General features: G+C 41.0%; 1 protein-coding gene across 1 annotated transcript in view; it reads left to right on the forward strand.

Moving 5' to 3' along the window:
• The window catches only part of ADAM10 (ADAM metallopeptidase domain 10), a 47,107-nt gene that overhangs the window by 12,236 nt on the left and 12,035 nt on the right, over positions 1-22,836 (forward strand). Inside the window, exons 2-11 of the mRNA XM_053364269.1 lie at positions 547-697; positions 2,603-2,721; positions 4,701-4,859; positions 11,082-11,185; positions 12,335-12,484; positions 13,049-13,141; positions 14,502-14,685; positions 18,188-18,351; positions 20,661-20,844; positions 21,940-22,090. Coding sequence (XP_053220244.1) covers positions 547-697; positions 2,603-2,721; positions 4,701-4,859; positions 11,082-11,185; positions 12,335-12,484; positions 13,049-13,141; positions 14,502-14,685; positions 18,188-18,351; positions 20,661-20,844; positions 21,940-22,090 — 1,459 coding nt within the window. The remainder of the gene's footprint in view (positions 1-546; positions 698-2,602; positions 2,722-4,700; positions 4,860-11,081; positions 11,186-12,334; positions 12,485-13,048; positions 13,142-14,501; positions 14,686-18,187; positions 18,352-20,660; positions 20,845-21,939; positions 22,091-22,836) is intronic.

Here is a 22,836-nt window from a genome sequence, read left to right on the forward strand (position 1 = left end):
ATTTCCTAGTTCTTCACTAGCAGATCCAGGGAAGGTTACAGCAATTCAAAATTCAGAATTAAAAACATTTAAAATAGTACAGTCTCAGGCTAGGGTAAAGAGGTAGCCCAATGTGTTTCAGTCTCAAGGTTTCTTCAGAAAGGGAAGTTAGTGTCCCTGTTTCTTTTTCTTTTGGTGATTGGCTTGGTGGGTGCTTCCTAGTGTGTATTTTTATAGTTCTGAAAAGAACAAGTTATCCTGACTGTCTATTGAAAATATTTGATATTTCTTAATCTGAAGTAATAGTGTTTGGAATAAAAAATATAAGTTATAAGCAACATCTTAAATGTATTTCAACATGCTTTGAAGTTACAACTGGTACATGCAAGAATATCGCTACCATTTGACGTTGAGTTTGTATTAACAATCTCATTTTACTTTTCTAAGCAAAAGGTTTAGAAAATTAAAGGAGAATGAAAATAGAAATAGTTTGGGGAAAGAGCCTTTTCCTTATTTCTGAAATGTGCCTGGACTGACTGATTTATCAATCCACTGTTTTGTTCACAGGTCAATACGGAAATCCTCTAAATAAACACATAAGACATTATGAAGGCCTGTCATATGATGTGGATTCATTACACCAAAAACACCAGCGTGCCAAAAGAGCAGTATCACATGAAGACCAATTTTTACGCTTAGATTTCCATGCTCATGGAAGGTAAGTATTACATCAAGCTTATTACTTTATAGCCCTTAAATTTCATCAAATATAAAGGAACGATAAAGAATTATCTTAATATTAACATTGCATTGTACTTAAAGTTGTGGTTCTTGGCTGTTGAATTCCTTCAAGTTTTTCGTTCAATGTGTAAAGGCACTTAGCACTTTGGAACTTTTTTCAGCAACCTGTAGGCTTCAAGACTTAAGTTTTCAGAAACTGGACAGACTTTGACTAATCTGGTTTACAGTCTGGGGCACAATGAAATCTCCTCCTTTGTATTTACATAGCTGGTTTTTCATCTGTTAATGTTCAAGGTTGAGGTGCTGAAGGAATGAAGGATAAATTGCTCCTTGCTGCATACATTTATAAGCCAATGCAGCTACAGTGCTTTTTAAAAAGTAAGCTGAAAAAAATAACACGTTTGTTCTCTTTTCCTTTACTCTTGCTTTGCACACCACTAGCTCTATTCTACTCGCGTTTACCAAAACTAACTTTCAGAAGTTTATCTTATAAAATTAAAGTGAATGTAATTTTAGTGGATAGTTTCTGGGTAGAAACAGGGTGTGTCTCCATCTATCTCTTAAAAAAACAGTCAGTTGTGTATTTATAGTGTTTAGAAATCGGTAGTTTATTCCCATAGTAGTAAACCAGGGATAGGGGACATCTGACCTACAGAACAAACTTGATCCACAAGGCAGTTTTCCTGTAACAGGTGGACTGGACAACCTAACATCAATACTAAATGAAAAGCGAAATTCATTTTGGGAAAGCCTTTACTCTCTTGTGTGGTTCCAACTGTGAATCTCCTCTCCGTGTTATGGTCTGGGCCTGCTTGTTTGTTAGCTTAGTTTCTTTTAGTTAGAATTACTAACGAGCAGAAGTAGATGTAGGCCCAGCTAGTTAATAGACCGGATTACTGCAAAAGAGCTTTATCCTATACTTGGCTTCTTGCCGGAAATGAAAGAGCAAAGAGAAATTGCCCTGCTCTAACTGACTAATAAAAATTTATGGATTTCTCCAAGATTTCTGGGTTTTGGAGTGAGAGAAAGCTCACTGCAAATTGTTTTGCTTAGATCTGACTCCCCACCCCCAGTATTTTGTCCCCTGCTTATAAGATTTTGCCAAGTGGTACTGTCTCTTGCAGCTTTAATCAGAGCAGTATTCCTAATATGTACTTCTAGGCAGGGGGCAGATGTTTTCCTATAAGTGGTTGAAATAGGAAACCTAAAGATTATAATAAAGGAAACCTGGAATGCATGGCTGCAGTACCAGATGGTATTTTGGGATAATTGGGCTACATTGATGGCCTATGAATATCAAAGAAGGAAAGTATTTAACAAGATTCAGGATGTTCATTCTCACTCACACTCTTAACAGCTCATGTTCTTGAGGTATTTTTGTAATTGCAGAGCTATATGGCCTGTAGCTTAGTGGTTGAGTACCTTGTTTGTATGCAGAAGGTCCCAGATTCAACCCCTGGCATCTTCAGATAGGGCTAGAAGAGAATGCCACCTGCAACTTTGGAGAACCCCTGCTGCCCAGTGTAGTCAGTATTGATCTGGTTGGACCCAATTGTCTGACTTTGTAGAAGTGAGCTTTGTACAGTCATACCTCATGTTACGTCCGCTTCATGTTACGTTCTTTCAGGTTATGTCCTGCGGCAACTCGGAAGTACCGGAAAGGGTTACTTCCGGGTTTCGCCACTTGCGCATGCGCAGACACACAAAATGACGTCATGCGCAGAAGTGGCGAATCGCAACCCTCGCATGAGCAGATGCGCTGCTGCGGGTTGTGCTCTTTTCATGTTGCGAATGGGCCTCCAGAACGGATCCCGTTCGCAACCAGAGGTACCACTGTATGTTCCTTTGTTTACATTTAAGTTCTGTTGTCTTCCCTTTACAGACAATTTAACCTTCGAATGAAGAGAGATATGTCTCTCTTTAGTGATGACTTCAAGCTAGAGATATCAGATAAAGTACTTGATTACGATACCTCCCACATATATACTGGGCACATTTATGGTAAGTTCAATCATTTTGTATTTAAATAGTTTGTTGTTGTCTTAAGTTAGTGATAAATCTGTTTTAAGTGTAATAGTGAACAATAGATCAGGTCTCAATAATTGAAATATTTTTGGAAAGTCCACCTAAAAACTGCCTCTAAAAGTTGCAAGTAATGTGGATTTAAACTGAAGTTCTCTTTTTCCATTGGTTTTGTCAAATCTCATAAGCTAAAGCTACTTACCTCAGGGCAAGCCTCACATCTGGCTTACTGCCTTTAACTGAAGGTGCACTATGTGTGCATCCTGCCTGCATGTAGCACCCCCTCACTGTTTTGACTGCACCCACTACTGGAGGACAACCTTCAGAAGATTGGCTCTGAAGGAGGGTGGGCCTTGGGCTCAAAAATATTCCCAACTTCTGCATGAGACCTTTGCACCAATGGAGAAAAGGTGTAAGTCAGAGGTGTAAGTCATCTTTCAAATTAAAGCCACTTCAGCAATATTTAGATGGCCAAAGGTTTCTGAACTACAGCTGCCATTATCTCTGGCAATTGGCCATGCTTGCTGGGGTTGATGGGAGTTGTCGTTTAGCAACAAAAGAAGGGCCAAATGTTCCTCAAACCTGGATTAAATAATATGAATTTATATGAAGTACCTTTGTTACTTGTGTTAAAATCCAAGAATGGATCCCTGTTATGCCTTTGAAATGAATAAAGCCACACAAATAAATGCATATAGCACATGCTGCACTCACACACATGCAGATACTTTGCATGTGTTTTTCAACCCTAGTTGTTGAAGGGGAAATGATCTTCATGGAGACACACCTAGGGAGGATTAAGTGATCAATTGTTATCATGCATAGATGGGATCAGGGCAAAGGTCTTTTTTATATATAAGAAAATTAGGATCACACCACATGTATCAATTGACCTATCAATGCTAGGATGTTTGCTTTTACAAAAAAAATAAAAAATATATATATTTATTGGCCATTGTTAATGTAGCTATCACCTTCTGTACTTTGCTGCATTTAATTTCTTTCTGATTGCACTGTTTACAATTCTACCACCACTACCAGCTATGTGTTTATTTTCCTGTAACACTTGAAGGCATCTGAAGAAGTGGACTGTAGTCCATGAAAGCTTATATCATAGTATATCATTTGTCAGTTCTTAAGGTGTCCCACAATTTGTTGTTTAGCTATAGCAGACTAACATGACTTAACCTTTTGGAAATTATTAGAAAGGAAGCCTTTGCCATTCCTTCATAGCACAAAAAGTCAGCAGATCAGTAAGTGGCTTGATGGTGTCAGAAATATTGCAGGACATCTTGTTTGCTAAAATTCATTATTTGTGTATTGACAAATAATGTTCACAAAGTTAATGTTAGGAGTATTTTTATGGATAATTGAGACGTGGTTTTTTTAAAACTTTTGGAATAAGTTTAGTCAACATCTATCAAAAAGACATCCTTTTCATTTTTCTGTGACTTTAAGGAAAAGGCTTGTTAAGAGAGTGGGAATTTAAACATTTAAAGAACTGACCCTGCTAATGATGTTTTCACTATTTATTAAAACTAATGATAAACTGGAATTGTACAGTTATGTGCAGAATGGTGTATTACTTTTTTGACTGTTTGCCACCTGCTGAAAAGTGGTAAACAATTTCAGCAAGATTGGCCAACCGAACTATTATTTTCAGAGGTTAAATCTGTGACAAAACCTCATGGTAGAGGTTTTATAATAAGCTGGTTAAGCATTCATATAAGGGTCACATGGTATTTAATACAATATTTTTGAAGCAACTGGGGTAGCTCTGCAACTTTCCCACTTTGAGCAGAGCATGTTAATGGTGGTTAAAGGAGAAGGTGGCTGGCAGGGGAGGGTATCAGCTGTTTGCAAGCATAGTTTAAGAAGCTAAATTATTGGTGGCTGATGCCTGAGTACGAAAACTGCTAGTGCACTATTTTATTTAATCTTTTATTTCTCCCCCAAAGGTGAGCAGGGAAGCTTTAGCCATGGATCTGTTGTTGATGGAAGATTTGAAGGATTCATTAAGACTCACACTGGGACCTTCTATATTGAACCAGCAGAAAGATATATTAAGGACAGAGCCCTGCCTTTTCATTCAGTCATGTATCACGAAGATGATATTAGTAAGTATTTCCGTTTATCATGTACAGTGAAAATAATCAGTACAGCACAAATATCCTAAAATGGTGTGACACGTGATTTTTTATGAAAGCAAACCGTGTGAAAGCTGTTCCCATACTCATGCAGGCATTCGCTGTTGTGTTACTGTGTAAATATATGATAAAAACCATAAATCTCTTTGACTGCAAGTGTGGGGATGACAGATGCTTAAGGGCTAACTTATGGTGGGGTACAAACAACAACAACACCAGCAACAACACCACATGGGAAGTAATATTACACATGTATCCTTGGTCTACCAAAGCGTTAGGGAATGCATGTAACTGAAGAGTGACATCACAGCTATAAATTGTCATAGGTATGTTGCCTTGGAATGTTATATCAGATGTGTTTCTTAAGCAATAACTATTAGTATCATACAAGATAAAGGGTGGGCAAGACCTGCACATATTTTGTAGGTTTTGTAGAAGCAATGTGAGGAGTTAATTTTCCTTAGTATTTTAATTTATTGGATATGTTGCACTGGCTGTCAGTCTCTGAAATTAAATGTGTGGCTTAGCAGTTCTAGTGATTGTCCGTGTCTTGAGGATAGCGTTAGGGAATCCTGGAAGGACTTCTGCCAGCAATAAAGCTTTCCTTTGTTGTGTTCTGCTCTCTGTCCCTTTCCATGACCCCTTTGTTGTCTTAAAAAAGGACCAGCCTAGTCTCTTCATTAGGGAGGACAAATTGGTGCTAGTGTATACTGGGGCCATTGCTCTGGCTCCTGCCAACTTTGGTTAAAAAGCTATCTGTTCAGGCAGTGTGTCAAGAACTTCTGGGTTCAAGTGAAAGGAATGGATAGTACATTTCTTGAGATCATATTATGGAAAATCAGTAGCCAAAGTTGATAAGGATAATTAAAAAGATACAGCCAAACATAGTTCAAATCAACTCCTATCTTCCACCTTCATCAACTTCTCTGTTGCCTCTGCTTTTTTTAAAAAAGCTTCCTTGAGGCTCCTGTTTGTCTTCAGTTACCTCTTCTTCTGGGATCCCTACCCCTTCACGTCCTTACCTCAGCTTCCTTCCCAGTTCACAGCCTTCTTTGCAAGGCTACTGCCCTTAAAGTCTGTATTAGGTTCTAATCTCAGGCATTTTCACCTCTCCTGGAAAGTGACCAACATTCCATCAGATTTGAGCTTTAGAATGTTTATGAACAGCCCTTGCCATCACAGCAGCTTAGTTAATGCTGTTAGTCTTCACTCATGAGCTCAGATATATAATACAATCAACGACCAAAATTCTCATTGCACTGTTCTCATTTTGCAACTGGCAACGGACCTTTTGAGACTGGTTGGAGATGTCCGGGAGCCACCTTTGTGCCTAGCATCTCCACCTGCCTGTCTACTGGGCACCACTCTGCCCCGCAAAACACCTGATTCGCCAAGCAGAGCAGCAGCAAAAGTCTCTCCCTCCCCCTCTCCCAAAGGGCTGGTGGGCTCTTCACAGCTGCTGAGCTGGCCAGTTCCATAAGTTTGAGCCAGCAGGAAAGAGGGCACTATCCTGGCTGGTTTACTTCAGCTGCGTAGAAGGAAAAGGAAAGGCGTCGAAGAGGAGTTTTATTTCTCTCTCTCTCTGTGGGAGATTTTCTTCTCAGCATGCTGTGGGATTAAAATGGCCAGAACTTTATTGAATTCAGGTGTAGATAAGCCTTGGCATAGGCCAGGCTTCCTCAACCTTGGCCCTCCAGATGTTTTGAGACTACAGTTCCCTGCTAGCTAGGGATCATGGGAGTTGTAGGCCAAAAACATATGGAGGGCCAAGGTTGAGGAAGCCTGCTAGGCATTGGGCGTTTGTCACTCTCAGCCCCCTGCTGAGGTTCTGAGGCATGACAGAGTCAGGGGAAGAAGGGTCCAACGCAAAATGCGAATTTATGCAGCCGGACCCTCTCCAGTTTGCTGAAGGGAGCTCTGTGGCCTTTCCTCCGTGCGCTTCTGACACTTGGACAGACTCGCCTCATGACCCCTCTTACCCTGTTATTGCCACCGCCCTTCCTTGCTTTCTTCCTTCCCGATCACAACAGCAGCGAGTCGTGCATTAACAATGGAGATGTGGGGGGCTTTGGACAGGGAAGTGAGCACTCACTTGCTCTCTGAAGAGCTCAACAGCTATTCTTGGGATAGCAGTGCCTTGAAATCTTTTTAGAGAGAGAGGGAAAGGGGAGGAGAAGCTGGAGCCTTTGAGGGGAGAGAGAGCCAGGAGCAGCCACTTTGCCTTGAGATCTCACATCAGTACAGGCAAAGAATTTTTCTCAGCTGCAGAACCTCCCCCACCTTTACATCTAACCCAACTATACCTACTCTGCTATTAGTTTAGCAGCTGGATTGGAAGCAAAGTATGGAATTGGCAAGGCTACAAAGGAGAGGTAGAGATAGAAGATACTACTGCAAACCCAAATGTATGGGAGCAAAACAGCTTGATGTTCCTGTTTAGGACATTCATTTTGGAAAGCTAGTTTTTATACAAACAGACCACCTTGACGGTGTCCATCATTTTGTCTGAGGTTTATCAGATCAAAATCAAATTCAGTTGACAGAGAATAAAGTGAATTTAGTGAGTGTTTGATTGTGAGAAATCTTGTCTCCTGTGCTTTGAGGCACTCTACACTATGGGAAGGTAACAAGACCGGCATCAGCTGAGAAGATTGTTTGAGATAGACAGAATTTGTATTTCTAATGGATGAGCCTGTTGGTTACCGGATCTTTCAGTTTTTGGCAGGAATATCCTTTTAGCGGCTTTTCAGGCACAACAATGCAACATATGTTTAGCATCACAATGAAGTCTTATTCAGAGTTTAAACAAAAGCCTATTCTGCAAGTGGGGATCTTCTTGTCCACTTTCTACAAAGCCCTTTGTCCATGCTGCAGTGAAATTGGTGGCCAGTAAAAGGTGACCTTTCTATTCTAATTTCAAAATATGGTGAACTATTTTAAATTCTTACTCTTGATCTTGATTCATACTTTTTATGTGAGTGATGTTAAATATGTAAGTGATAAGGGTTTTTTCTTTTTAAAAAATCCTTTCTATTCTGTTTCGAAATGAATTGTATAGTACTCGTTCTTTGCCATAAGCCAGTGGTTTTCAACCAGTGTGGCGCGGCACCCTGGGGTGCATTGAATGATGGTCAGGGGTGTCATGGGCAATTTTCCTTCTCCCCCCTTCTAATGCCCTCTCGCATCTCCTCGCATCTCTGCCTCCCAAAGGCTTGCACAGCTGTTTGTTGCAGCAGCCCTGCTGCCACCCAAGATAAGGTACTGTGCTTATGTTCACCTTTGGCCATTCTCTGTTGGGCCACTAAAGCTGGGGGCATCCTCTGCCCAAGCCCCTGTGGGGTAGCAGGAGCAGACACCTCTTTGGGGGAGCAGCTCAGAGACCGGGGTGGCTGCAGCGGCTGCCCAGAGGACTCCGGAGGAGAGAGGAGAGGAAAGGAGGCTGGGGGAGGGTGTTCAAAAAAGGGTAAGAGGCTGTCAGCTCTGCAGGCAAGGGGTGATATAACTGGGCTCCTGAGCGCCACAGGGGTGCTGCAGAAAAAAGATAGTTGGTCAAGGGAGTTGTGGACTCAAAAAGGTTGAAAACCTCTGCTGTAAAGTTGTGTTATGAAATGCAGAAATCACTGACAATTTTCTCGTAGAGCAAGATTTGCAGTTTAATCATGGCTTTTTAATATACTATTGGTACTAAATAAATGGTGGGTGGCAGGAAATGGGACTGCTTTGGGGCTTGTTGGCACATTTGATTATACCCCCTTTTCTTTCATATGTTCAGATCAGAATTAAAAGCTGATAATACAATCAGAATTGTAGAGTTGGAAGGGACCCTGCGGATCATCTACTCCAACCCCCTCCAATGCAGGAATATACAGCTGTCCCTTATGGGAATCGAACCTGCAACCTTGGCACTATCAGCACCATGCTGTAACTAAGCTACCCAGCTGAAGAAAGTTTAAAGAGAAAAGAAACTATCTAGCAGTAGATCTAGATCAGCACCCATTCGAAGCTGTGATATTATGAAGAAAATATTGATTAATTGGTCAAATTGCAAATGCAAAAGCTGGTATATATCTAATTTTAGCATTAAGTAGTACTTTGTTAAATATTTTCTAAAAATAGCTTGACTGAATCCTTCCCCCACCAAGTGCCTTGGATTTGCTTTATATAGGAATGCTTGTTTTGTTTGTTATGTCATAGTGTTTCTTAATACATACCAGGAAAATGAAATAATAGTCATAATATAATACAGTGAACAGTATTCTTGTGAAATGATATTTTTAATGAGAGAAGATGTGAATACTGGAGCTTTCAAATTCTATTTTTACTACTTTAACTGTATTTCACCTTATTGTAGAGGATTGCAGTTGGGAAAATAGCCACCTGGAAGATTGTGCTTGTTGAGACTAGATTTGGTCTCGTGACATTAAATCATGTCTCAGATCTACAACCATGTTTCAAGACAGAAAAGCTCCCACTGAAATCTGGGCATTTTGCATAAAAATTCAATTTCTCCTGAGCTTCAGGATCCAAGGTTAGGGGCAGGAATGCATTGAATAAGGTGAAGTGTGTCCTGCTGAACTCTGTGCAAGTGTGACCAAACTGTTTCTTGCATCTTCGTATAGAGTAGTAATGGTGACGCAAGTAACCTCCAGCCCTAGAAGTCGTAGATGACGTGTATATTTTGTATTATAGCATCATTTACTTAATTGGGATGGAAAAATAAACCCCAAATTAATATATATTGCTTCTCCTTCTTTGACCGAGTTCAAACAAACACATGAGTAATGCCAGTGTTCTTCTAGAGCATGAGTTCGGCATCTTACTAAAGGGCTGGCTAACCTTGTAGATGCTCCTGGACTACAACTCCCATAATGCCTGGCTGTATTTTAAATTTTTATTATTAAATTATTATTTTTATTGGCCATGCTGCTTCTTTGCCTCAAGAATGCTACCTGAGAGCCAGTCAGATTACCTGGTCACTGGGCTCCATGCTCTGGTAACCTCCCAATTAGACTGTTGCAATGTGCACTATGTGGGGCTAGCCTTGAACATGATTTGTCAACTTCATCTTGTCTAAAATACTGCAGCCATGTGATCAGCTGGGGTTTCATGTAAAATGTACATGACCTCTGTTTTGAAACAGCTGTATTGGTTGCCAGTTAGTTTCTGAGCCCAGTTCAAGATGCTGCCATAAAGCGCTAAAGTACTCAGGCCCCAAATATCTGAATAACGACCTCTTTCTTTACGGATCCTGTCAGATGTTAATATGTGCAGAGAGGGCCTACTTGGCAGTTTCATTGCCCTCAAGAATCATGGGGAAGGAGTGGCAGCCCAGGAGGGGGCATAATGGGTTTTCGTTGTTTGCTGAAGACACCCCTTTTACCTTGGCCTTTGACAGATGAGATTTTTGTGAGGCCACCTGTATCACCTGATACATATCTCTTGGTTTGTTTAAATTTTTTATTAGCTTCCTCTAGACAAACCATGAGCTTGTAACCAAAGTCCGCTTTAGAGTTTACAGCTCATGGTCTTGTCCATAGTGAGACAAACCACAAGCCAAAAAAATGGGTAACATTTTAAAGCGAAACCATGGCTTAACCTCACAGGAGGTCCAGAGGAGGAGCACAGTATCCACACTCTCTCACATTTATAGTAAGCCATGTTAGTGTTACAGTGAATGAGTCCTCTGCTTGTGCAACCTGCTGGTAGCAGTGGCATTTGGGCCTAATTATTACTCTTATCAGTAATAACTAAGTTGCAGCTGGAGGCACTATTTAACATTAGAAAACAATTTGTAAATAATGGCAGCCTTGTTGTGAGCATGCGGTATCAAAGCATGAACATCTCTTTGTTGACTCCTCTTTGTACATACCTACTACCTGGTTCTTCTGTGCCTCTCCAGTATACAAGCTCTTAAACACTGCATAATCAAAACTGACATAGTCCTTATTAAACTGTTCATTGATATTAGTTAACTCTTTTTCCCCTTTTTAGTTACTTTGAAATCACTGTAATAATAGGATTTGTTTGTTTTAAACTTGGAGGGAAATGGATATCTTAAGTTCAAAACGGCTTATGCGGGAAGCATGCAGATTGTCTTCACTAAACAGATTTGATAGTAACTTCCAAATATTAGGCAGATCTGTCACTAGTTTCATAATTAAGATCCAACTAGTCACTTGGTTTGTGTTCTAGGATACCCACATAAATATGGACCACAAGGTGGCTGTGCAGATCATTCCGTATTTGAAAGAATGAGAAAGTACCAAATGACTGGTGTAGAAGAGCCCATGAACCAGGTATATAAATATAATCATTTACTGCTGACCCCCACTACTCCATATTAGGATGCTCATAGCTTTGTAAAGGAACTTACACTCTTTAGCCAGAAGCCAAAGAGCTATTTACTGTAGCCATGACCAAGGATCATGCCTTGTGATAACTATGTCATTATTGCACACTCTCCCCCTTCAGTTTCAAAAAGGAATTGATATATTTCATAGGAGGACTGTATGAGAAATACAAGCTCAAAGAACCCTTGATGGCACAAAACTAGTTAAACTGTTACTTGGATCTGAATCATATTACCTGATAATGCAGTTTACATTAAATTTCCTGAAGCTTTACAGTCAAGAACATGGATACCATTAAGCTAAGTTGATTTATTAGGTTTTCTGATTTTGATTAAAAGTTAATTGCAGCTTTTAAAGAACATTTTAAATACCTGTCAGTAGCAGACCTAAAAACTTGGCTGAAAATTTTCTCAGGCTGCAGAAATGTGTCTTTTTTCATTGAAACTTCATTCATGCATTCAGCTGGCTCATGAGCTATTTTATTTCTTCTTAGTCCTTAGATAAACTTTGCATGTGCCAGATTAATTGGAGGCAAACATTTTTAAGAGCCAAGTCACTGTACCAGTACGTATGGTAATAGGGGAATGTGGCTGGATTCAAGCAACTGTAATTGTGGACAGTGCAGAGATGTGTCAGACCACTCTCTCACTAAAGAGGACAACCAAGTCCTGCATGATGGAGGATAGAAGCTTCGGTGTTGAACACATCTTTGCATATTACTGCATCAAAATTTACCAGCCAATACAAATTGTTAGTCACCACTTGCCCACAGTTGCCTTCTACATGTTGGAGCCCTGCTTGATTTGAAGGTTCTTAACAGGCCTTATTTTCTCTCATTTCCCTCCCCCCCCCCCCGTTTTTAATGCAGATTGCTACTATTGTGTTACAGTGCATAACATTTTTCATTATGTGTAACTGAGGCTGCAATCGTAATTCTACTTACCCAGGAGTAAGCTCCACTGAATTCAATAGGATTTACTCCCGAGTAGTCATGGTTAGGATTGTGCTGTTGGTCTCTGTATTCTTTGAACTGGAAGGCTGTATAGAAGTGTTATTTATCTATATTGCTAAGCTCCTTGGCTTTGTGTGCTACAGCAAACTTCAGAGGAATCTACCAATCATGGCCCAGAGCTTTTAAGAAGAAAACGAGCTGCTCAAGCTGAAAAAAACACTTGTCAACTCTATATTCAGACAGACCACCTATTCTTTAGATATTATGGAACAAGAGAAGCTGTGATTGCTCAGGTAAGTGTTTAAGCTATTGCTTCAAGTGAGAGTTTTCTTTTAAAGGAGGTGAAAGGAGGATGTCCTTTATGTAAAAAGTCATCTTAATGTACAACTGCCTACATTGTTCTTTTCTGGGAAATTGTCATGTATACAACTTTTTGCACAACACATAAAAAGCACATTGTCAGCAACAGAACCTATAGTTACTTGTGGATGTGCACTATGGGTATTTATGTATCTCTAGAACATACGATAAATGCCCATGCAGGGGGTGGACCCTGAAATTTCCCTGGGATGTGGTATAGCACATGCTTATTATTATACAAAAGGTTCCAGGTTCATCTCCAGGTAGGATTAGAATCCTAGAGCAACAGCCTGTTATTTTGTACTGCTTTTAATAGTTTTAAAACTGCTTTTATATTGCTGTACACGGCCCTGACATATTTATGAGGGTGGTACATAAATACTACTTTAAATAAAGAAGTAAATGAACTAAATGAATCAATGGTTTAAGGCAGCTCCCTTGACATTTTGCCTCTCAGAGAACTACATGCACAGAACTTTAACCTTCTTCTGTTTTAGATATCCAGCCATGTTAAAGCAATTGACACAATTTACCAGTCAACAGATTTCTCAGGAATCCGAAATATCAGTTTTATGGTGAAACGAATAAGAGTAAGTACTCTGTAATTTAATTTTTAGAATTTCTGTTCCTTGCAAGCTCTAGCTAACTTAGCCATTCCTGCTAAATAAAGTGCCTATTACTTATTCCAGTAGTCCAGTGCTGGTGAACATAGTTAATTCTTACCCTATTTACACTAATGGAATATTTACTACAAATGAAACGAAAATGTTGCATTGAGAAATGTTCTTGGTCAGGGTGCCGGCCAGCCATACCTCTTCCAGGTTACCCATTTCATTCCTCCTCCCGCAGCTTGCCATCCTCCCCCAAACACATTCAGTCTTCCATAGCCGCAGAGCAGCATGAAGTTCTTCCCTCTTGTGTGTGGTACCATTTTGACCAACATAAGCATTGAGATTCTCCTCCAAATTCCACTAATAGAGGGGTGACTGAGATTCTGAAAATCTCAAGGAAAGTCAGTTGGTGAAATTAGATTCTTTACTAAGAATTACCTAGTATAGTGGAGAAGTTTTGGACTTCACATTTGGGTCTGAATACCTGCTCAGCTTTGGAACCCACTGGTGGGCTTAGACCTAGTCACTTCGTCTCAGAGAGATTATATAATGGAATATAAATAATATAGCGCTCAGACTTGATGACATGAAAAACAAACCTTACGAGTTTGAGAACAGTAAAAGGCAAATGTTATTTCTTTCCACCCTTTCTTAAAGTGTAAGATAGGCTGTCTGTGTGTGCAGAGTGATCTTGGTTGACCTCCATCCCTCTGACACTCAGACTCTGGGTGTGATATTTTATCTCCATTTTCTGGCCAATATAAATTTTATGCCACTCCATCTGTACTATTGGGTGGTGGTATTGAGGCCCTGAAGCTTTCCTATAACTGCAAATGTTCTTTGATTCCAATTACATTTTCCCTTAGAGTTTAAGGGATTTCTCCTGTGCATTTGCTTCCTCTTTGTTTAAATTTACTAGCCCCTAAGAATCTGTTGAACTTATTACATTGTTACCATTTACTTGCTGTCCTTGGGTGGTGATTAAAGCAGTTACTTGGCTCTTGGCAAATAATCTTTTCTCTGGTCCTGTGTCACTTCATACCATGCCTCTTAATGACTGCAACATCAAGCCACAAATTGCATGTGTTGAACTGCTTTTGCAGATCAAGCGCCACAGAGTTTTCTTTCCCCCTCTGAATGCTTTTCAGTGGGTACTGTTCATATAATTCATTTCTGAGTCACTGAATGTTAAACTGGTGAGATTGAGTAATATATATTATTATATCTGTGAATCAGTCTTTTGCAGTGTGGATTCTTACAGTGAGCATAGGTTACATCTTTGAAAAGCTGCTACTTGGCTAGCAAGAGTTATTTGACACCACAGAACCTTTTCTTTTAGATCAACACTACTCAAGATGAAAAAGACCCTACCAATCCCTTCAGGTTTCCAAATATTGGTGTGGAGAAATTTTTGGAACTCAATTCTGAGCAGAATCATGATGACTATTGTTTAGCCTATGTGTTCACTGATCGTGATTTTGATGATGGTGTCCTTGGCTTGGCTTGGGTTGGAGCACCTTCAGGTAAAAAAAAAAGTTTATGTTGCTTGAGTGAAGTATAGAGGGCATCTTGTGTGTTAAAGATCTCAAGATCAAGACTAATCTGGCGTCTCCAGTTAAAATGATATCTATTAGCAAGGATATCTATTTACCTGTATCCTAGAGAGCTGCTGCCTGTCAGTGTTGTGGCAATGGTCTGGCTCTATACACAGAGTTCCATCTTGGCCATCATTCGTAAATGGTTGTATTGCCTAGTTTAAATGGTTAAACTCCTAGTGTTACTGAAAGGCAGCATATCTTGCTACCTGGCAGGCTTGCCTGACTGAGGTGATACTTCTTTTCACTTGTACTATGTAGTTGTCATATGCTCCTTACTCCCACTAAAGTATATGAGGCACAGGAGATTAACTTCCACCCCACAGCTGAAGTGTTGAAATAAATCTTAACCAGCCAGAAAAAAAGTTACAACTTTTCCTCACCTGATGACCTCCAGACACTTTGGACTACAACTCCTATCAGCCTCAGCATCATATGGCAGTGCTGGCTGCAGCTGATAAAAGTCGTAGTCCAAAATACCAGGAGGGCACTATGTTGGGGAATTCTATGCTAGACAATACCAGAAGAACTGCCATTCGGTATCATCAGTGCCCATTTAAACTGTGTACAGTGGAACCTCTGGTTATGTACCGTCCTCCTTACTTTGGGTAACGAGCTCCGCTAACCTGGAATTAGGTGTTCCGGGTAGCAAACTTTGCCCTGGGATGTGAGTGGAAGTCACATGGTGGCAGTGGGAGGCCCCATTAGCAAAAGCACGCCTCAGGTTAAGAACGGTTTCAGGTTAAGAACGGACCTCTGGAACAAATTTAAGTTCATAAACAGAGGTACCACTGTAGTATAAAGGGAAGAGTCTTTCTTTTCAATTAAGTGTCTAAAGCTGCCCTCATTGCAGTTAACCAAAGTGGAAGGATTATCTAGCACAGTCCAAGGCTAGGAGGATGTGAAACTCGGACTAATTTCAAAAACCCTTTGTAAGCAGTCAGTTCAAACCTTTGGCAAGAGTGGCCAGTCCATTCTGCAGCAGTCTCTGGGATACAGAGGAAGAGGAAAGAGAAGGCAGTAGTAGAATGATAGACTACAAGTTGTTTTTCCCACTGCTAACTGTAGCCCATTGACAGAAGACAGGTTGCCTTGCTCATGTCTAGTCTTTGGATAGAGGTAACTTCACTTGTTTACTACTTAACGTCCAGGTTCTGCCTAAAAGCAAGTGGCAAAGCAGATCTGCTTCTGTTTCAGTGGGCTTAGGGAAAGGCTATAGTTCAGGGGCAGAGCTCCTGCTTTGAATGCAGAATATCCCAGGTTAATCCCAGCATCTCTTATGTAGGGCTGGGAAAGGCCCTGTCTGAAACCGGAGACTTACTGCCAGTCAGTGTGTAGACAATACTGAGTTAGATAATTGGCATAAGGCCTTTAGTCCTTTTCAGGCTTTGTCATTAGGGTTTTCCTTTTTGTACTTATCCAAGTCACCTTCGGGGAGCAAGCCTTAAACAGGAGAATGTCTTTTGAACTGATTATGGTTTGAACTCACTAACCACTATACAGGTGACTTATGGGTGTTTCACTTCAGGGCATTTGGGTGCTTGAAATACACTTTAGGGCATTTCTATACATAGCACTTCAATGGCAAAAATAACTTCTTTTTTAAGCTGCTTTGGGAGTCAATATTGACTGAAAAACAACATATACATTTAATAAGTAATGTATATAAGGAGGAGGGAAAATTATCAACCTTATCCTTCTGCAAATATCATTTTTAAAGCCCACAGACGGCTGGTTATTTTGGCAACTCTTGCATTATTTTTCTGCAGACGTAACATAGCCCCTTCCTCAAAAACAAACAAACAAACAAAACAAAACCTTCGAGAGACTACTGTTAACCTCTGCATAGCACAATTTATGTTATTTTCAGGTCACAACCTATCCCACCATCCTATTAAAATTCCTGTTGATCAGTAGTTTCATCTTCAGGAAGACAATTTTGGATAACTGTGGTAACTCAGAAGTGGGTGTGACTTGTCTAACTGATATTTTTGTCTTTGTGGTTTCAACCCAAACTTCCCGAAGAACAGTTGGTCTGTAAATATACTCTTAAGAATGAGTCATACTGCTTGCTGAGATAAGCAGATATTCTTAGGCTAAGTACTTTGCAACAGCAAAGTGTGCTATTTAAGCACTTGAACTGTAGCACTTGGAAGAATCACAGTTTAAGAAGCGCATATTTGAGGACCTCAAGAATTTATAGACTACCCCTGCAAGTGCATGTTGACCTCCATATATAATAGACTGTTGGCCATTGGGGGTTGCAGCTGAGGGTGGGAAAAGTTTGTGGCAGTGCAGGATTGTAAAGCTTTGTCTCTGCCCCACTTCGTCTCTCTCTGATAGCCATATGAAAGGCTAAGGGTCACATAAGGGCTGCAGGTTCTCCTCTCCAGTATAAGATAAAACTTTTTTTCCTCAGTCCAAAATTAGATATTTTACTGAGCCATAGTTTGTAGGTCCCCCCCAAAAAATTACTTGTCCTGCTAAAATCCTAAGATCATAGAGTTGGAAGGGACCACAAGGGTCAGCTAGTCCAACTTCCTGCAATGCAGGAACGTGGGACTCGAACCCACAAACATGAGATTAAGATTCTCATGCTCTACTGATTGAACTATCCCAGTTGTGAGACCCTTTCCAAACTTGGCAACAGAATGGAAGGTCAGTGATACATGTTGGAGCAAAGAATCAAAACTTCAAATAGAGCCTGAATGGAATGATAGGATTGTGGAGAGTGGTCATAGGATCATGGAAAGCTGCCTTGTACTGAATGAGACCACTGGCCCATCTAGCTTGGCCTTGCCTACACTGACCTGCAGCCGCTCTCTAAGGCAGGCTTCCTCAACCTCGGCCCTCCAGATGTTTTTGGCCTACAACTCCCATGATCCCTAACTAGCTGGACCAGTGGTCAGGGATGATGGGAATTGTAGTCTCAGAACATCAAGAGGGCCGAGGTTGAGGAAGCCTGCTCTAAGGTATCAGCCAATTCGTAGGAAAAACTCACTGTGTCAGTTTGTTGTTCTGTGGCAGAAGTTCTGTGTTGGAGATTATTCCAAATGATACTAGAGGTGGGGTAGTAATGTTACATAAACTAAAACAGTTCCTCACTTAACCCCAAGCAATGAAATGTCCACTTAAGTAAAGTGTGGAATGTGCCAGAAATTTGAACTTCTGATGGAAGGGAATGCTTTGCAGGGGATTAAACATGGCCAATAAATCTGCCTGTCATTCACTATTTGTCTGCACAAAGAGCTTTGTTACAGTTGCTCCTTGCTAATTGTGCCAGAATATAGGGTGAGATGTTTTGATAACAAAAGTAATGGTGAGAAAAGCTCTATTGTGGCATTTTCTTAGCTGGAATATTGATTCATAGCTTTCTAGTGAATCTAGAATAATCCCCTTTTAAAATGTTTTTGCTTAATTTTAACCGCAGGGAGCTCTGGTGGTATATGTGAAAAGAGCAAGCTTTATTCTGACGGCAAAAAGAAATCCTTAAATACTGGCATCATCACAGTACAGAATTATGGTTCCCACGTCCCTCCTAAGGTCTCTCATATCACCTTTGCACATGAAGTTGGACATAACTTTGGTTCTCCAGTAAGTATGAGTGTTACAGCTGCATTCCTAGCTGGCCCTGCTTCTACAGCAGATTAGGGGTACCCAAGAGTTGTGCTGAAATCCTCCCCTCCCGTTTTGTGTAAATAGAACTGATGTGAGTTGTGCTTCTCCCAAGTTAACAATTTGTTGCATCCAAGCCTTGACTCTTTTAACTTGGGCAATCAGGAATTATCATACTTTCACAGTGCACTTATGACCATGTGCAAGAGAGCAAATGCTTCTCTCTCTCTCTCTCTCTCTCAGAAATGACATTTTAGAGCCTTTGCTATGGCATAGTTGAAAGAATACTGGCTTGTTCCTATACAGTTTGGCCTTGTTTTTCACAGCCTGCAGGGTCACATGTGCTAGCAAGCTTCTGCAAGATAGATGTTAACAAGGACTGAACTCTGCTTTCCAAGAACATGTCCTTTGCAAGCTTCAGTGAAATTACTAGGACTTTTGTGAGATGTGGCAGGAGTAGTTTGCAATAACCATGTGGAATGTGCTGTTTGTATAAATACAAAGGCGGACACACTCTCTTGTGTGGACACAGTTATTGCAACTTGCCTTGCTAAAATGTAAGCAATGCTATATAGTCTGGTTAACATAATCTGGAGAATCCATTTCTTTGTCCTGGCTTTTGATAGTGTTAAATATAAATCTTATCACTTATGCCAGTGTTTAAGAAAAAATTGCCATGTCTCTTATGGTTTATGTGATTAGCTTGTATTGATACTGAACACCTTCCCCTGGGATATAAAACATGTTGGGGTTAGCAATGCCAATTTATGCTGAACTTGGAGTTTGGATGCTCAAAGCACTTTGAGATATTAAAATGTTTTTTGTTTTCATAGAATCATAGAATGGTAGAGTTGGAAGGTGCCCATGGGTCATCTAGTCCAACCCCCTGCAATGAAGGAATCTCAGCTAAAGCATCCATGATAGATGGCCATCCAATCTTCTTAAAAACCTCCAAGGAAGGAGAGTCCACAACCTCCCAAAGGGAGAATGTTTCACTGTCAAATAGCTCTTACTCCAGAAAGTTTTTCCAAATATTTGGTTGGAATCTCCTTTCTTGTAACTTGAGGCCATTGGTTTTATCTATTGCTAGAGTGGTTGTTGCAGTTTTAAGTCTAAATTTTACTTCAGTTGGTGCTCAGACTGTTCATATTGAGGTTGAATCCTGACAAGACAGAAGTACTGTTTTTGGGGGACAGGGGGCGGGCGGGTATGGGGGATTCCCTGGTCCTGAATGGGGTAACTGTGCCCCTGAAGGACCAGGTGCGCAGCCTGGGAGTCATTTTGGACTCACAGCTGTCCATGGAGGCCCAGGTCAATTCTGTGTCCAGGGCGGCTGTCTACCAACTCCACCTGGTACGCAGGCTAAGACCCTACCTGCCCGTAGACTGTCTCGCCAGAGTGGTGCATGTTCTGGTTATCTCCCGCTTGGACTACTGCAACGCGCTCTACATGGGGCTACCTTTGAAGGTGACCTGGAAACTGCAATTAATCCAGAATGTGGCAGCTAGACTGGTGACTGGGAGTGGCCGCCGGGACCACATAACACCGGTTCTGAGAGATCTGCATTGGCTCCCAGTATGTTTCCGAGCACAATTCAAAGTGTTGGTGTTGACCTTTAAAGCCCTAAACGGCCTCGGTCCTGTATACCTGAAGGAGCGTCTCCACCCCCATCGTTCAGCCCGGACACTGAGATCTAGCGCCGAGGGCCTTCTGGCGGTTCCCGCATTGCGAGAAGTGAGGTTACAGGGAACCAGACAGAGGGCCTTCTTGGTAGTGGCGCCCACCCTGTGGTACACCCTCCCTTCAGATGTGAAGGAAATAAGTAGCTATCTATCTTTAAAAGACATCTGAAGGCAGCCCTGTTCAGGGAAGTTTTTAATATTTAACACTGTATTGTTTTTAACACTTGATTGGGAGCCGCCCAGAGTGGCTGGGGAAACTCAGCCAGATGGGCGGGGTATAAATATTTTATTATTATTATTATTATTATTATTATTATTATTATTATTATTATAATATTGTGCAGATAAGGGGATAACATATTGGTTATTAATGGATAAACAATCTATCGAATGTAACAAAAATATAATATTGCTTATGGTTGCTGGTTGGTGAATGTTCTATGAAAAGTTTTCAAGTTAATTCCAGGAAAACTGGCTGCAAATATCATTTCTCCCTAACCCTGCCTGCCTCTTATCCTGGGGACATTCACTGTTCCACTAACACTATTACTGTAAAGCTGCCTTTAAGACAACAGAAAATTAAACTGAGAATTATCTCTCTTGCAGCATGATTCTGGAACAGAATGCACTCCAGGAGAGTCTAAAAACTTGGGACAGAAAGAAAATGGCAATTACATCATGTATGCAAGAGCAACATCTGGGGACAAACTTAACAACAATAAATTCTCTATCTGTAGCGTTCGGAATATCAGTCAAGTTCTTGAAAAAAAGAGAAACAATTGTTTTGTTGGTAGGTATCTCTTCTCGATAATTCATCCATGTAGGAATAGGGTATCAGTATGAAATCTAGACAGTCTCAAGACTCTCCAATTTGTCATTTTTGAAATTTTCACTGGCCAGTTGTCCCTCCAACAGATAAAATAGAAAGCCAAGCAAAACCAAGCAAGAACCTTGCTTGTCACCAATGAACTACAGCTCTGCTTGTTCACAAGTGTGTCCCACCCCCTAGCTCACACAGATGCTATTTTTCTGGGTCCTGTTCAGAGTGCTGGCATTTACCTTTAAAGACTCAAATGCCTGTCCCAACCTACCCATGTTTTGAGATCTGCTTGGAGCTCTTCTTCAAGGGCCCTTCTTAACAGATGTGCACTGTGTCACAACAAAGGAGAGGGTTTTTGTGTTGGTGGTGTCCTGATTGCAAAGCATCCTCTCACAAAGAAATGCACCACACCATTAAGTGGCAACCTTTTTGCTCCTGGTTACGTTTCTGTATTCCCAGGCATATAAATGCATGCAAGTGCCTTAGCCTATGGTTTAGCTGTTGGTAAATATTATTGCTAAAGTTACAATTTAAAGTTCCAGCAGAGATTCAGCAAGCATTCCTTTTGACTTGCAGGCATCACTTAAATATTATTTCATGCCACAGGCCTCTGTGGCTGTTCAAAGGATATTTTTTTTTAACTGACTAGTCATTTTAAGAATTTTTTGTACCGTTTTTTTAGTTTACATAGCCATATATGGCTCTGATATTGCAGCATAGAAATACTTTTATCAATAAAATCATTATATTTGTTCACTATCTTGGACTCTACTGGATGGAGAGCAATATCCACATGTTTTGAGTAAATAGAACATTTTAAGCAACAAAAAAATGCAGCTTGGTACCCCCCCCCCCCGAAAGTCAGAGCAAGCTGATACCTGCCTCCTGCAACGCACTCATTAGAAGTGTCCTGCAAAATGTTTCCCATACCTGCTCTGGTTATTTAAAAGGAATTTCCCCCTTTTTTTTGGTTCAGTTAATCACTGTGTCCTCCAGTGTTGCTCCAAATATCTCACAATATATGTTTAAGGGACAAAGTGTTCTGAAGATCTTCCTGCTTTTCAGAGTCTGGTCAACCTATCTGTGGGAATGGATTGGTGGAGCAAGGAGAGCAGTGTGATTGTGGCTACAGTGACCAGTGTAAAGATGACTGTTGCTATGATGCAAACCAACCAGAAGACAAGAAATGCAAACTAAAACCAGGCCAGCAGTGCAGGTATTGATGTCCAACTTGGTTTTCACTATCCAACTGCTTGACTATTGCTGCCCCTGAACATTTTGCCAATAAGTATCTGTAAACCACAATTTACAGTGGCAATTGAAATTATTCAACCCCCATTTCAAATTGTGTTTATTATCAAAATTAAAGACTTTCAGCTGTTTGCAGTGAGCAGATCAAACAGAAGCAATTGAAATAGCTCAACACAGTGGATGCTTCCCCAAATTCAGCTGGCATACTGGCTTCTCCAGCCTCACTATTATCCAACTCCCTGAATAGAATCCCTCACAACAGCACAAATACAACAGGTGTTGTCTCAAGCACACTTGATGCAACTAATCAAGAGCTTCATTAGTTGCACCAGGTGTGCTTGAGCTGGAACGCATGAAATTTACGTAACTGGCTTGGGCAGTGGTTTTCAACCAATGTGCAATGGCATCCTGGGGTGCCTTGAATGGTGGTCAGGGGTGCCAAGGGCAACACTGACCTCAGTCCCTCTTTCCTTCCCTCCCTCCTCTGATGCCCTCTCATATTTCTGCCTCCCAAAGGCTTCTGCAGCTGTTTCTTGCAGCAGCCCTGGCTATAAGCTCCCCATGCAAATGGTGCCTCTGGGGCTGGCCAGGGGGTGCTGGTTGCCAGAAGCTGAGGTGCCCTCAGAGTAAAGTGAACAAGCGGGTGAGGGAGCCCAGCCAGTCCACCAGCCCTTGCTGTTAGGAATGGACAGACAAGTGGGAGGTCGGGTA

Source organism: Podarcis raffonei, chromosome 14 (assembly GCF_027172205.1).
Source record: "Podarcis raffonei isolate rPodRaf1 chromosome 14, rPodRaf1.pri, whole genome shotgun sequence".
Classification (NCBI taxonomy): Eukaryota; Metazoa; Chordata; class Lepidosauria; order Squamata; family Lacertidae; genus Podarcis; species Podarcis raffonei.